General features: G+C 42.6%; 1 protein-coding gene across 7 annotated transcripts in view; it reads right to left on the bottom strand.

The window, feature by feature from the left end:
• The window catches only part of LOC110985351 (mediator of RNA polymerase II transcription subunit 12-like protein), a 50,696-nt gene that overhangs the window by 30,913 nt on the left and 5,800 nt on the right, over window positions 1-13,983 (bottom strand). For 6 of the 7 annotated variants that reach the window (XM_087146081.1, XM_087146084.1, XM_087146082.1 and 3 more), the window contains exons 3-16: window positions 13,701-13,739; window positions 13,115-13,219; window positions 11,899-11,988; window positions 11,191-11,350; window positions 9,969-10,168; window positions 9,168-9,278; window positions 8,513-8,658; window positions 7,795-8,062; window positions 7,436-7,535; window positions 6,771-6,836; window positions 2,949-3,085; window positions 1,951-2,082; window positions 1,217-1,343; window positions 26-255 (exon numbers count right to left, since the gene is read on the bottom strand). In XM_087146081.1, the coding sequence (XP_087002207.1) occupies window positions 26-255; window positions 1,217-1,343; window positions 1,951-2,082; window positions 2,949-3,085; window positions 6,771-6,836; window positions 7,436-7,535; window positions 7,795-8,062; window positions 8,513-8,658; window positions 9,168-9,278; window positions 9,969-10,168; window positions 11,191-11,350; window positions 11,899-11,988; window positions 13,115-13,219; window positions 13,701-13,739 (1,911 nt within the window). The remainder of the gene's footprint in view (window positions 1-25; window positions 256-1,216; window positions 1,344-1,950; window positions 2,083-2,948; window positions 3,086-6,770; window positions 6,837-7,435; window positions 7,536-7,794; window positions 8,063-8,512; window positions 8,659-9,167; window positions 9,279-9,968; window positions 10,169-11,190; window positions 11,351-11,898; window positions 11,989-13,114; window positions 13,220-13,700; window positions 13,740-13,983) is intronic. The other variant, XM_087146087.1, reaches the window with a different exon arrangement.

The raw sequence follows: 13,983 nt of genomic DNA, 5'->3' as shown, positions 1-13,983 counted from the left end.
TGACAAAATGTAAACCTTCCACTACCTCTTCCTTGATTTCCGAGGGCGTTCTCTTCTCCGGGTCCACCTCCATCCTCTCGCTGGAGGGCGGGGGCTCGCTGTTGGCTGAGGGCAAGGGGCTGGTGGTCAGGTCGCCCCGGGAGATCAAAGTACACATGTAGGAGTCGTGGGAGAAGACATCACAGCGGATCAGCTCACTGAAAAGAAGTACCAAGCTGGCAAAGGCTCGCCTGTCCTCAATTGGGCCGTTCTCATCTGGGACAAAACAAGGTCAATTTCTCCTTTAATTACGCTGCGTTAGGTTATACCTTGATTACATGGTCGTTATTGTCCTCACCAAAGAAATTTTATGTAATTCAAACATTGTGCAACTAACTGACTTTTCCTGAAATTGGGCGTAAGTATATTGTGCAGCTATGGCAGAAATTTGTGGCGCAATTTTGTGAAATTGGCTGATGCACTATCTGCCCTGAGCGGGAACAATGTTACATAGTAACAATAGCCCTTTGGTGGGAACTTAGCATGTGCGTGCACACTCATGTGTGTTAGATGCAAACAGGTTTGGAGCACTTGGGACCAATTTCTGTCTGAATATGCAGTCACTGCATGTGATCCGGGCTGTTCCTTTTTGGTCAGTGAGTACTGCACTTCAACTCGAAAAACTTAGCATTTCATTCAAACTTTAATCTTAGTTCATGGAGATCTTGAGTAGAACTAGTGGTGACACGGGGCACTTAAAATGTCGCATAACACACAAACAACTTGGTACCTCGCGGACACCCACACGTGCCCGTGAAATGCACACAAGTGCACTCGTGAGACGTGTCGCGCATCTGAATTGATGACGTCAGAGAAATTTTTTTAAAGCTTCATGTGTGTAGACGACTATGGACTGAACCGTGTGAGCCCATAAGCGTGTGTGTGTTAACATGGCAACGTAAGCGAACACAATGTCACCCTGTTCTAACGTAAACGACTAGGCCTGTCACCTCTAGCTGTACTATGATCTCCATGTCTTAGATCAATCTCAGACAAATTTATTGTTTACTTTTCCACGAAAACAAAGTACTATATGTAAAATAATTAAAAGTTTTGACTGATCAGCTGAACCTTGGAATACGCCAAATCTCAACACTATGATTGACTACTTTCAGTTCCAGTGTGCATGTATGTAAATGTTTCACCACAGCAATGCATCTTACTAATTTAGGCTTACCGACATAGACTGGTGCCTGGGTGTCTAAGAAGTGTGTGAGAAGGCCCTGTAACATTGGCATAGCTCCTGGCATAAGGGAGACTGTCGATAGGGATTCCTTCTCCTCCAGCAAGTCCGGCTCCGCCTTCTGTACAAGTCAAGTGAATAATCCCAATGGTTCAATGTTCACAACTTAGAAAGGGTGGCCATGGATAAATAGCGGTGGCAGGCTGTAGCATGGAGGAATCACCATGAATGAGAATATTTTGGGGAGGGGGGGTGTACAGAAACACATGTACCTGTAACTGGCTGAGGGGAATTTTTCACCACGATAATTGGCGGCCGAATTTGGATTCAGGTGATACCAATTTGAACGTCTGGTTAACCTTTCACAAGTGTCACGTCAGAGTGCTGGACACTCAGCACTTTCCTGAAGCAAGTGTGAAAAATCCAGCATGGGAGGGAATCGAACCCACCACCGCCTGCAGGCAAACTTTTACACGTTAACATAATGTAGAACGCAACATACCTCTCTAAAGTCAATTGTACACATTGAGCGTAGCACTGGTAACAGTAAATGTAGTACCAGGTAGGGACAAGATCCTCGTTTTCAAAATAATTCATGGGGAGCATGGTCTGCACCCAAGGGATACACCATCAGAGTCCAAATAAGTTAGCAAGAGAGCTACAAGCTTTGGCCTGAGACAGACAGCAGAGGTAATTTTATTTTGAGGGGGTGTGAAGGGAAATTTCACCTCGCTTTCCAAGTCAATGACACGTTTCTCCAAGAGCTGGGCCACGACCAAGGCTCTGTGTTCACCGCTGCGCTCCGAGCACACGGCCCACTCGCACAGGAGCAAGATGATAGGATCGTCGCTCAGCGGCATCTACAAAAGAGGAGCGCAAACAAAGCAAAACCTCTCAAACACAATCTTATCATCCGTGATACGACAGAAAGTAAGATTACGGTCATCAGGCATTTTCTCACCACCTATCTTGCAAGTATACTGGCATCAACAAAAACGGATACGCTTGGCCAAGTTGTGTAAAAATGAAGTTACAGGTAAAAAAAAAACACAAGGTGCAGTCCCAGCTGGGCTCTGAACATGTCCAACCATTTACATTTATCTGTTCAGCTGACTATCTAAATGGGAGACTTTTGAGACGCTTTTAAGATTTCAGCCCCACTTAACCGGTCACTTATTGTTTGCATCATTCTGGGCATGCCAACGTTAGCTCAAGTGAATGTAACCAACAGTAGCTAGTAGCATGGGACCGGTATGTTTTTGCCACAAACAAGCATCTCAACAGTCTACCATTAACTACCCACTGCATATATGTAAAATATTATGTACATGTAAGTGTGAATCCTGTTCACCGGGCAAATACAACTCTGGAAATAAATTGTGGGACCAGTGATATTTTGTCACTTTTCACGGATATATCAAGCAACTTTATGTTAAAAACCAATTCCAACCTTCTATAGGGTGCACATGTCTATGCTTCCATTTCAAGGAGAAATGGCTGACAGAACACAACATCCATCTCTTCCCTCACAGACACCCATTTAGTCCTTGATAAGGAGTAGCAACTTTGGATAAAATGTCTTGCCCAAGGACAAACACTGAAACCTCACCGAGAATGAAGCTAAAATCTGAGAGAATTAACCAAGAACTCTGTGATTGCCAGCCAAGCCTTAAAATACCACGTTCACAGCAGTAAACAATGCAGCAACATGTCCCAGAAGACTTACATCTGATCCGTCCTTGTTTGGAGGGGTGTTGAAGATTTTATTGTACAGTGAGTCCAGGCAGTTGGTGGAGTCGCACCGGTCGAAGCAGTGTCGGTCTAGCAACTCCAGCACGTGAAGCACACGGCTGATCGTATGACCTGCAAATGGACATTCAAATAAAAAGTAAAGAGCAAACATTAAAAAGGCAACATGGGTCTATTACTTTCGAACCTTTGTTAGCTGCCTATCGCTTCCCAGTTTAGGAATACCAGAATTCAAATACTGTGGCAGAGTAGAAACCAGATGCAAAACCCAGTTGGTAAGTTGACGGCAATAAAGATTACGAAGATACATGTAATGGGCTTTGTTGCTTCCCCACCCAAGTGCCATGTACACTGTGGGTGCATCTGAACCCTGATAATGGAAGTGAAATGCAACAGCAGTCTTGGACTTTTTTAGTTGTATGCTGTAGGATACATAGCATGCAACACAAGTCGCAGGGTGCCCTGCCTCGTATCCACAGAGGGCATACCGGTATTTAATCACGCTCTGGTAAAATTCTGAATGCCGTACAAGTGCCATGTGACATCTACACTAGTCCTCAAGTTTGAGCTGTTCGTACTGAGTTTGTATACACTCAGGGCAAAAGTAGTCCATGAAGACTGACTGAGTATGGAACCCTCAAATGGCCGCGGGTCACGGCTGGGCATTGTAGCAAATATCGCTGTGCGACACTGACTCGATGAGCAATGTTGCCAAAAACTTATATGACCACCGAGGGTCAGCATTTTACAGAGTCAAACTTTGTATTAAGACTTTGGCTGTGGTCCTTGACAGTTGACATTTCAACCTTTAATCCCTTCCCGCCGGGACGCTTAGGACTGCACCTGCTGGGCTGTGGTATGCCCAGAATGCAAAGCCCTGTTCAGCAGCACGCCCACATTGAAACCGCAGGTGCATGATGAATAGAATGTATGTGTGGTATGCACTAATCCTCCCACAGAGCCGTAGCGTTTGCTGTCTCCGGCTCGAAGGGGTTAATAATGCCATACCTGAGACAAGTCTGCTATAGAATAATATCGTCAGGAGTGGTTAAACTGTAACAGTGCGACACTGGGGTTATTCAGTGCAATAAAATCCAATTCTGGATTCGTTTTTAGCGGCAGGCTGCTTTGAGGAAACGTGACGAGGGTCTGGTTGGGGTGGATCACGATTAATCTGCTCTTTGTCCCCAATGGTTAGGGTGGATTCTGTTAGCTGGTTCATGTGACAATGGAACGTTACTTTTAACAATCTGCAGTTTCTTTTCAACTTGCTGAACTTACAGTGACCAAAGAAAACATGATTATTTAAACTGTGTGAGAGGGAAACGGCATTTTAAGCATGAACCCAAAATGCACAGCACACAAAACAGCCACCCATTGCTCTCTGTACCAAAACTACAAGCACTAAGACTTTTAAAATTCAACGAACATTTTGCATATCAGAGAAAAAAGAGCAGTTGTTCCACAAACTCATTCAATTTTCATCAAATAATTCACCAGTACAAGTTACCAACATTTGTCGCATGCACGATACGATAACTTGTTATACATGTACAAAGTACGTGTCCTGTCTCTGACTTAAATATAACACATCTCCCTTGGTATTGCTTGAATGCAATGTTATAAACCCCATGATAAAAAGATCTCTTCAGAAAGTGCATGTGACACACCAAGTGGTGACGACACCTGATCTGGAGACACAAGGAAATGCTATGCAGATAAGGGATGTTTGCTATTCTCAACCATGGAGGCCAAAAACAGTGATTAACAACAGAACAAAACATTCTGAGAGTGCATGGGGATAAATCTTGCAAATACAAGGCAAATTATGTTAATGTTCCCCAGCGGAACACCATAATGGTTAGTACCAGTCAACAACCAAAACAACTGATGAGTTATAATTTGCCAGGTGATCTAAACACAGTGATTCATACAATAATACCAGAAACACCTGATTGTGTTTAAAGTCAAGTTACATCCGTAAGTTACAGAATGCAAGACCATTATGTTAATCTGTGTACGTGTTTAATGTACGTGTATGTGACAAATATGCAATTTACTTTTGCGACATTCTGACCGCTTTCAAGTATTAAAAAGCAGAGTGAAGTGTCCAGTATGGTGTTATCTGATCAAAACTGTTCACAAATAGAGATTGCAAAAGTTACAGATGTTCAGGAGTCTACTGTGTGACAAAGCTGGAGCTGTTCAGAGCATAACTTTGTGACGGATGGCGTATCATCGAGCACCGCATACGGTACCAGAGAATGACGAGGATTGGGACTTCAAACCTATGTCTGTGTATAAACACAATCTACATCTGAGTTTTGCATTGTTAGAACAATTTGGATTCCATCATGAAAGAAAAAATAACAAATTTGCCCGAGCAATAAGCAACCCAGAAATAAGTTTCTGGTCAAGGTCGCCTAAAAAATGCCCCCAAGGAACAACACAAGTGTCCATGGGCAATGGTTACCGGGAGATCACTGTTAAAGGAAAAAAACCTCTTTCTGTTCTTCATCACTATCAAAAGCCCACATATACATGTATGTACCCCATGTACATGTGGTGTATGTTAAGTGGGTAAAATATGTAAATGTTCCATTTTGATGCAGTTAAGTCCATCACAATGCGGAAGCATAAACAAGTTGACTCAACAGTTATATTTGTGACCCACCACTCCCAAACCAGACTGAAGGCTTCTAAGTTGTTATCTGGAAAATGACACTGCTACACATGTACGATATATGATACATGTGAACAAAGCAAAGTCTACATATAAACATATACCAGAGCTTTCCGCAAACAAATTTTGCGCCGTAGATCATTATGAAGCATGAAAATTAACAGTGGGGTGAGAAATAAAAAAAGCAATGAAACTACCTACGACTTCAGCCCGGCTTTGGAATGATAGGTCACATTTCTGGAAAGATCATCACCACACAGTAGATGAACACTGAAAGTCTGTTTTATTCTTCATTTGAATAACATGCGGCTTGACTTGAAATGCGAGGAGTTACATGTAAACACCTAGGGTTGTTAATGGTTTTCTTGTTTGTTTTTTGTTAACGTAACTACTTGTGTGTTATTGTTTCTGGTGAGTATGGGTTTCTTTATAGAGTCATTCAGTTGTGAACCTGATTGTTTAACATGTGTAACGACAATCTCTTTCAACAGTTCCATTCTTAAATAGCGAATGGCTTTAATAATCCCCAACTACCTCAGTATTCAAATGGTGTAGGTTTCGAACTTAAGGTCAGCAGGGCAACTCACAGCTTGATACAACTGTAGTGCTTCACAGAGTCTCATTCAGAAATGTTCACAGGAAATGTCACTGATTCCTAGCAGGTGGCCCCACACAGTGAGCAAAACACACCAACAGTGCAACTGACGTTCAACCATTTGACGATTTTTACCAACCAACAACAAAATGGAACACAGGTCACAACTCTCGTATTCTATCCACATGGCCAAAGCTTGGAACGAAATGTATGTTGATCAATCGGAAATATTCAAACTTCTTCTGGCATTGCACCAGATGGCTTTAGCAAAAACACAATCATTGCAGTTGCATTTTTCTTGTTGATAACATTTTGCTGGTGGCTGGCAGGAATGTTGTCATGCTACAACATTGACCGAAGAGGGACAACAAATCAGTAGATGTAAACAACAACAAATGACTGGTAACAAACAGAAATCGATGTATGAATGTTAGGAACCAACAGACTTTTGATAAATGAACATCTTAACCAAAAAAGTTAAAAACCGCAAGGCTGTTACAGCACAGCTGGCGTATATTTACCTCTACAGTTATACATGGTTATATTGGGGTTGTCGCCTTGGTAACAAAGGGCAGCCATCTTGGTGTCTGGAGCATGCAAATTCACCATGGAAACTCAAATATTACAGCACAGCAGCGGGGGGTTTAGTTCACAAAGTGAGTACAACAAAAAGTATTAAGGACAAAGGCAAAACAACAAAGAAAAGTTCACGGGATACCAACAGCATTTTCCAAAGAACAGGATATGATTTCTGTTCTTGGTCTCATTTTGAACCAATTAAAATATTTTAAGTGGGTCAGTTTGTCACAGTGAAAATTGAAGGCAATACCCAACTGTCTTCTTTTTATAAATTGAAGTTGATCACTTCTTAAAGTACAGTCCCACTTAAACACTCCTTGTTGAACCATTTTACCAAATCCCATTGTAACTCAAGTACAGTCAACAGTTCCAACTCTCCCTGCGTTCACAGTCTCTGCCATGTTCAACAATCATTTTAAGGTCAAAAAATCACTCTATCCAATCACAACAAGAGAAAGACAGCTCTTCAACCATGCCCCGCGGCCTTGCTCCAAATGGTCGACTAGTCTAACCCAACAATCCATTAGTTGAGTGACATCCCATTGAAATTGTCCTATGATATCATAAAAGCTCAGAGAAGTCAAGCGTTTAATGTTCTATTCAGTACCTGTGGTGGATTCCTGACACTTGTCTGACGACCACCTCACTTCGGCTGCTCGACTTCTCATCTTGATCTGGTGCTCGGCATTACGGATGGAGGCACGAATCTGCAGAGACACACAAGCGCTTTAAAGAGGCTGGCTAACACTGTCAGCGGGTATAGTGCCAACAATGGTTTGAATAGTCTTAACTGCCCATTTCAGCCAATACTGCCCAGGCTTTGGGAAGATGTCATGCTGCAACGAGACCCTTCCACTATCCTTTACCCTGATCCCCCGGGCCATGCATCCTCAGTCCTTCAACATCCTCCCACTGCCCCGTTAGGGTTAAACCTGAGAGGGAAAAAAGAACAAGACACTGACTTACGTGGTGGTTCTGTATGGAGGGCGGGCCGGGCAGGGGCAAGCTGCTGGGGGCGCAGGGCAGGATGTCCAGCGGGGAGCCCGGGGCACTGAGGCTCTTGCCCTCGCCGATGTTGATCCAGACCAGGGCGCTTGGGCAGCGCAGGGCCACCGTCTGCAGGATGAGGCTCAGCCCCACCACGATGGGCCTGTGCTGGGGGCAGGAGGTGTACTCGGCAAAGATGGCCGCCAGCGCCGGCTGGGGGGTGGGCTGACTGCTTGGCATGCTGACACTTTTTTTGTGGGAGAAAAAAAAGTAAAAGGATCAAACAGGTTAGAAACAAGGCAACATTTTTTCCACGGCATCCAGTCCAGACCAAAGACCTGATGATGAAGTTACTGGTAAAGCACCAGAATAGTAATGTTTTTTTAAAATCATCAAGAGCAAACGTAAAATTCTGTTCAAAGCTGCACTTTCAGCCAAAATTAATCAACATATAACATTTTTACATAGTGTAGCGAAAGGAGAATGGATAGAAGTTTTGGACTGTCTGTAAGTGTTCAAACAGAAGTCAAGGGGTAAAGAACGCAGGCCCACTCAAACAGTGTAGCTCTGGTCCCAATGGAGCCGGAAAGCAGTACAGAGCGGCACACTCAGACAGGACGCGCCAATAATCAGCGGTGCATGCTTATGTAACCGCGCAGTCCCTTAAGAGCCTGACTAGGCCCGGATCCTACCGTACCTTGTGGGTGAGGTCACCATGTGCGGTGAGGGTGTTGGTGGGTTGGTGGCACACGTGGCATCGTTGATGATTGCCGTGAGGCGCCGGACGCACATGTAGGCCAGACGGCGAGACAACATCTGACTCCGCACAAACTCCTCCAAAAACTAAACACAGCAGGAGAAGGAACCAGGTGTAATAAACGTCATGGACAAGAACTTGTTGAAAATACACCCTGACCTATTGGACAAGCACAACTCCTTCTTTTGCATAGCACAGCACATTTTCTATCTCCAGTGCAACAAAAAGACTTCAGCAAAAATTTTTCTGGACCCCGATTCCTTTTCCTTAAACTAAATTCTTAATCAGTAAACCTAATTTAAACCTCTTACTGAGTAACAACCTATTATGCTGTTTCTCTTATTCGGTAACCCTTATTAAATCCCTTGGCACGTTTAGCGAGGGCAATCTTCACTTCCCCCAGATCTTACACTGTTCCACTCTACAATGACACACTTTGGGTTCTGCAGTCTTGAGTCCATCCAAATACAGCAACAGGGCGATCGACTGTCTCGCATCCACACAAACTGCCCGAGACAAATTGCAATACCATATGAGACAAACAGCATGAGGTCTCGTTTCCCATAGATAGCAAAATCCCGTGAATGTAGCTTACTTGGAGATTGAAGGGCAGAACGATCCTGAATGTGTTGTCATCGTGCTGCTTCACCTTCTCAGTGATCTCTACGAGCCAAGACAGAAACTCGTGGCATTCCAGCATCCCTTCCTACAAATTGACAACAATTGGGATGGACAAATTAAAATTTTCACATAGTTTACCTCAAGTTTTACGTTTACTCTTGTGCACCATGTCACATGAACGACTGACATTATTCCTGCCCTGTTTCCTTGACATTTGATGTGAGCCTGGGTGACCTCCGGGCTCCTGTGTTGTGGTTCAGCCCGTTCCAAGTCCCCAAGTGCAATGAAGCGAGCCCTAATGCAGAGTCACACCTATGTGCCACGGCTAGGACGCACAGCTTGAGACAACAAGTTTGCAAGAGAAAGACAAAAGTATTTTTGTAGGGCTCTGGAAATACTTTTTACAGTTCCAGTATAACCCCTCTGTCCAAATGTTTAGAATCCAACTTGCGATAACAAGTCTATTTGCAGTCTGGCTTCCTTTTATATTTTGGTTTTCGATTTTTTTTTCTGCCGCAAGTCCTTGAAAGCCCTTTACTTTGTAGGAAACCTGCAGCATGCTCTCTTATTCTGTCATTCATGTTAAATTTTGACGGCCATCAAGCCCTATGCCACATCACAAGGTTTAGCTCTGCTCTTCTCAGTCCTTAAAAACCCTTCTAAACCTCCAAGTGTTTTTAGAAAAGATCTGGGAAGGTTAGAGTTGATGACACAAGAAATGGTTAGCTAATTGTGGCCTTGAATCTTCCTAACTAGCTGTTTTCGAGGTAGTCACCTGATAGAGATACCGGGCCAGTCTGCAGTTATACTGCCAGAGGTTGAAGGCATGCTCAATCTCCAGGGGCAGGCTGGAAGGGGCGGCAAGAGATCCCAGGCCGGACATGGTGGCAGACTGGGTGGCGGCTAAAGTGTGGTGGTACTCGACGATCTTTGTTAGCTGGTCCCGCAAGAACTTGGTCAGCATCTGGCACCAGTCTACCATGAGGATTGCAACAAATGGTTACAAAATTTGTTCAGACCTGTTTTTGTTTTTGAATTATCAATTTGGCAATAGCATGACAACCTTTCCACTTTTGCACAGAACTACATAACTATGTAGTGGTTGCTCATTTCCAAGGAAGAGTCACACCGTTGCTTCTGGATACATGAAGATAACATATCAAAAGACCCAATGGCAGAGAAACATTCCTGGCATAAAGTTTTGAAGTTGTCAATATTGAAATGCTTCTGTGTTTAGTGCAAACGACGTAAAAATGGAAAGTTGCTGGCTATTAAAGATTGATTATTGATGAGGAACATGAATTCTGCTTAAAATGGTTGGAGTTTTTTCCCAATTACCGCCATACAAAACATCTAGTCTTTTACAATTCAACACAATAAAGACTGGCATCCATGCCTTTGACATTACTAAGGTCCTTCTCGAGGGAACAGCAATCACATGCCTTATTAATTTACAGACTGAACATATGGAAGCTGTGTTCTTTGCAAAAAGCGACTGCAAGTTGTCTCAGAAATCTGAGTTACACAGCAGAGTACAACACATGAACAGTAGTTTCGGTTGAACGTTTACAAATACTTCGACAGGAAATGTTTAATTACAATTTTAAGAGTCTGCCGATTCTAGGCAAAATATTATTTGTCTGTAGCTGATATCAGCCAGCACCTCCACTTGATTTTGCAACAAAAATAGTTAATTGGAACTTCAATTGGAAAATAATTTAAAAGTTGGAATTCTCATTAAAATCGGAAAAGTTTCACCTCTAGAGTTGTCGTTCTGATTTATCAGTTTCAGAAAGGAAATGATTTTCAGCAAAAGATAAAGTTTTAAAACGTTGTAACCACGTATCAAATGTAGAAGCTGAACTGTGACAACATTTACATGCTGCACACCATGCCCATATATTGTGCCTGGATCAAGTTGTCTCAGTGGCTGACATTAACTTTGAAACACAATGTTCGAGAACCTGGAAAAAAAAAAATCCATAGCAAGCCATTACCCAGTGAGGGGTCGTTGGGTGCCCGCTTTTTGATCTTGGTCTCTGACATCGCGGCAGAGTGTGCGGCCGTCATCTTGAGGAACCACGTGGCCCTGGTCATGGGCACTCCGTAATCGTACAGGGTCACAAAGATGTCATCCTTCTTGTTAAAAAGGGGGACCTGTGAACAAGATTCATACAAGACGTCTTGGTGACTATAACTCATTTCGTGCAGATTCTCGGAAATTTATCGAGACCTGACAAATGTAAAACTTAAGAGGTTGAGCCACAATGAAGGGTATGGCATTTCTCCTGTATCAACTAAACTTGTTGATAAAGAGCCAGGTTGGTATTTCAATAACGCATGCTCAAAGTGAAGTACAGTGAGGGGTGGGTCATGTGAGAACATCAGTAGGTGCACAAGGCTGGCACTATCACACGGTATGTCAACTCAATTACACGGAACATGGTTGAGCTAGGATGACACCGAGTTCTTTGTCCTTCAATAACCTTGTCATACCAAACAGGCTTGATGTTTTTGGATATCTACCAGGTAAACAATATGATATGGACCAGGCTCTATTGCTCTATTCACCTGTCCTCTTTTTGTGCTTATTATACACTAGAAACCCATTCAAAACATCAGCAAGCATTTACATTGCTTTCATGAGCAGAGAGCACTTGAGGCTGAGTTCTCATTGAGTGTTCCACAATCTGTACCCAACTTACCCTCTTTGCTAGATACGGCAGCGGCTTACTGCCCGCCAGGTCCTGGAACCAGGCCTGTAACACTGCCTTGGACTTACTGGTCTGGGTGATCTGAAAGTTAAGCATAATGGCAAACGTGACCTAGAAATTCCCAGAAACTTGAAAAAGAGAGAGAAAAAGAGTTGTTTCCATTTCCGAATATACTGTATAATTCACAAAGTGTATGAGTGTCTGTCCTGATGCTAAAATGATCTCCCCTGAATTTGAAAACAGTGGATTTACTGTTCAAAGGTCCTTACAGCAGTCATGTGATTCTTACCAAACCCATGTACATGTACTGTTACCTGGTAGGCCTTATTCTGAGCTTGAAAAGAATACTGAAACATGTTCGGGACTGTTTTATAAGCAAAACTATATGCAGGTTTTTTTATTGGGGGGAATTATAATAAAATTTCACTAAATCTTCCTGTCCAGTTTCACATTTAAAGCAATATTTTTCCATAATGGCCTTCAATGTGTATTTTCAATAGAGGCTTCTCAGTTATTGACACCAAACATAACATGTCGTATTCAAAATTTGCCTTATGCCAATATTCACTGCCACAAGTTCCAGATTTATCATTAAAAGCAGGGGTTCTCAAAGTTCTTCAAGATGAATCTTGAAGCTGCTCTTCTGTAGTCTTGTACTGTAAACCAAGACATTATTAAAAGTGTACATGCCAGGTAATGTACAAGTATGCAGCAGCAAAGTTGACAAAGTCCTGTTTCCCACACTGTAACACTGAACAGAGCAGAGAGGGGACTTTTTGTTCAACATTACTTGTTTGGAAATTTGAAAAAAAATTGCTTGAAAGAAAAGCATTCAACTCTTTATAAATTCAGAAAAGTCGAACATCTAGTTGTGGCAGTATTTTTGGGGGTCATCCTTTCTTCTTTTGTTGTTTGCACAAGCATACAAAACATACATCAGGACAGAGGTTTATTGCCTGTACAGACTCTTTCAAAACTGTGAAAAACAGTGATTCATTGGCAATCATAACTGTTGTATGTTCTCTGGGTTTTTGGGGGGAGTACACAAATCAGAAGGAAAACGGCATCTTTATACACGCATGAAGATGACGAGAAACTGAATGGATTTAGGACAATGTAGCCTGGCCAATATGCGATGTCCTACATCATACTTTGTTCAAATACATAGCCTATTATGCAAAGGCTAAAAACCACACAAGAGTCTTACTGGATAGTAGTTGTCCTTGGAAATCTGTATTTTCTTCTTGCCTGAGTCCTGGAATGTGTTGACTTTCTGCTTCTCGGCAACGAGTGTGCTGAAACAGGCACCGAACTAGACAGGGGAAAATTGGCAAAAACAGCAGGTAATGTGACGAACGGGACCCATACATAAGAACCATATCAACTGGTCACTTGCTGTGAAGAGTGCACTTCAAATTCATTATAACATGGCAGGCATGTGCGACGAGCATGAGCAAACATACAAAAAACCAAATGGCTTCCCAATTAAGTTTAAATTGGAAAAGAAGTACAGTATATGGACTGGCTTTACATGTAAATCAAAAACTAGTTACAGAGTACACACAGTGAGCTGAATCACTGGATGAAGCATTGTGAAACAAAACAATGATTTTTTTTATCTCATGGTACAATAAACTGTCTTCCCTCTGTCATCAAAAGAACATTTGTGTTCCCCCCTGATTTCACCTCGGGGGGAAAAACAACAAAACTTGGGGGCTGTTCTATTATATTTATATTTTACGTGTTATGCACCGGGCTCTGTTTTTACACAAATAAAAAAGAACTACACTGACCTTGTTGGGATTGATGTGACTGCTTCTCGCTGAGCCATACTGTAAAGACACACGAACAGAAACAGATGTATGTAGGTAAATCCTGTCTAGTTTTAAGACACAAGAAGACTGAAAGGTATGAAAAGCATCCTTAGTTTTAGATCTGCTCAATGCAATAAGGTGTAATGTAAATTAATCTGCCTCAACCTCAGGATGAATATACATATATGTAAAGGTAAGTGAATTACACTGGAACAAAAGCTACATGCTCACACCCAAATATTCTCCTCCACGCTGCATACAC

The sequence above is a fragment of the Acanthaster planci genome, linkage group LG14 (genome assembly GCF_054643075.1).
Source record: "Acanthaster planci isolate LZ-2023a linkage group LG14, COTS_SCS, whole genome shotgun sequence".
Lineage (NCBI taxonomy): Eukaryota > Metazoa > Echinodermata > Asteroidea > Valvatida > Acanthasteridae > Acanthaster > Acanthaster planci.
The sequence above is the reverse complement of the archived record's forward strand: the minus strand, read 5'-3'. Positions and strand labels throughout refer to the sequence as shown.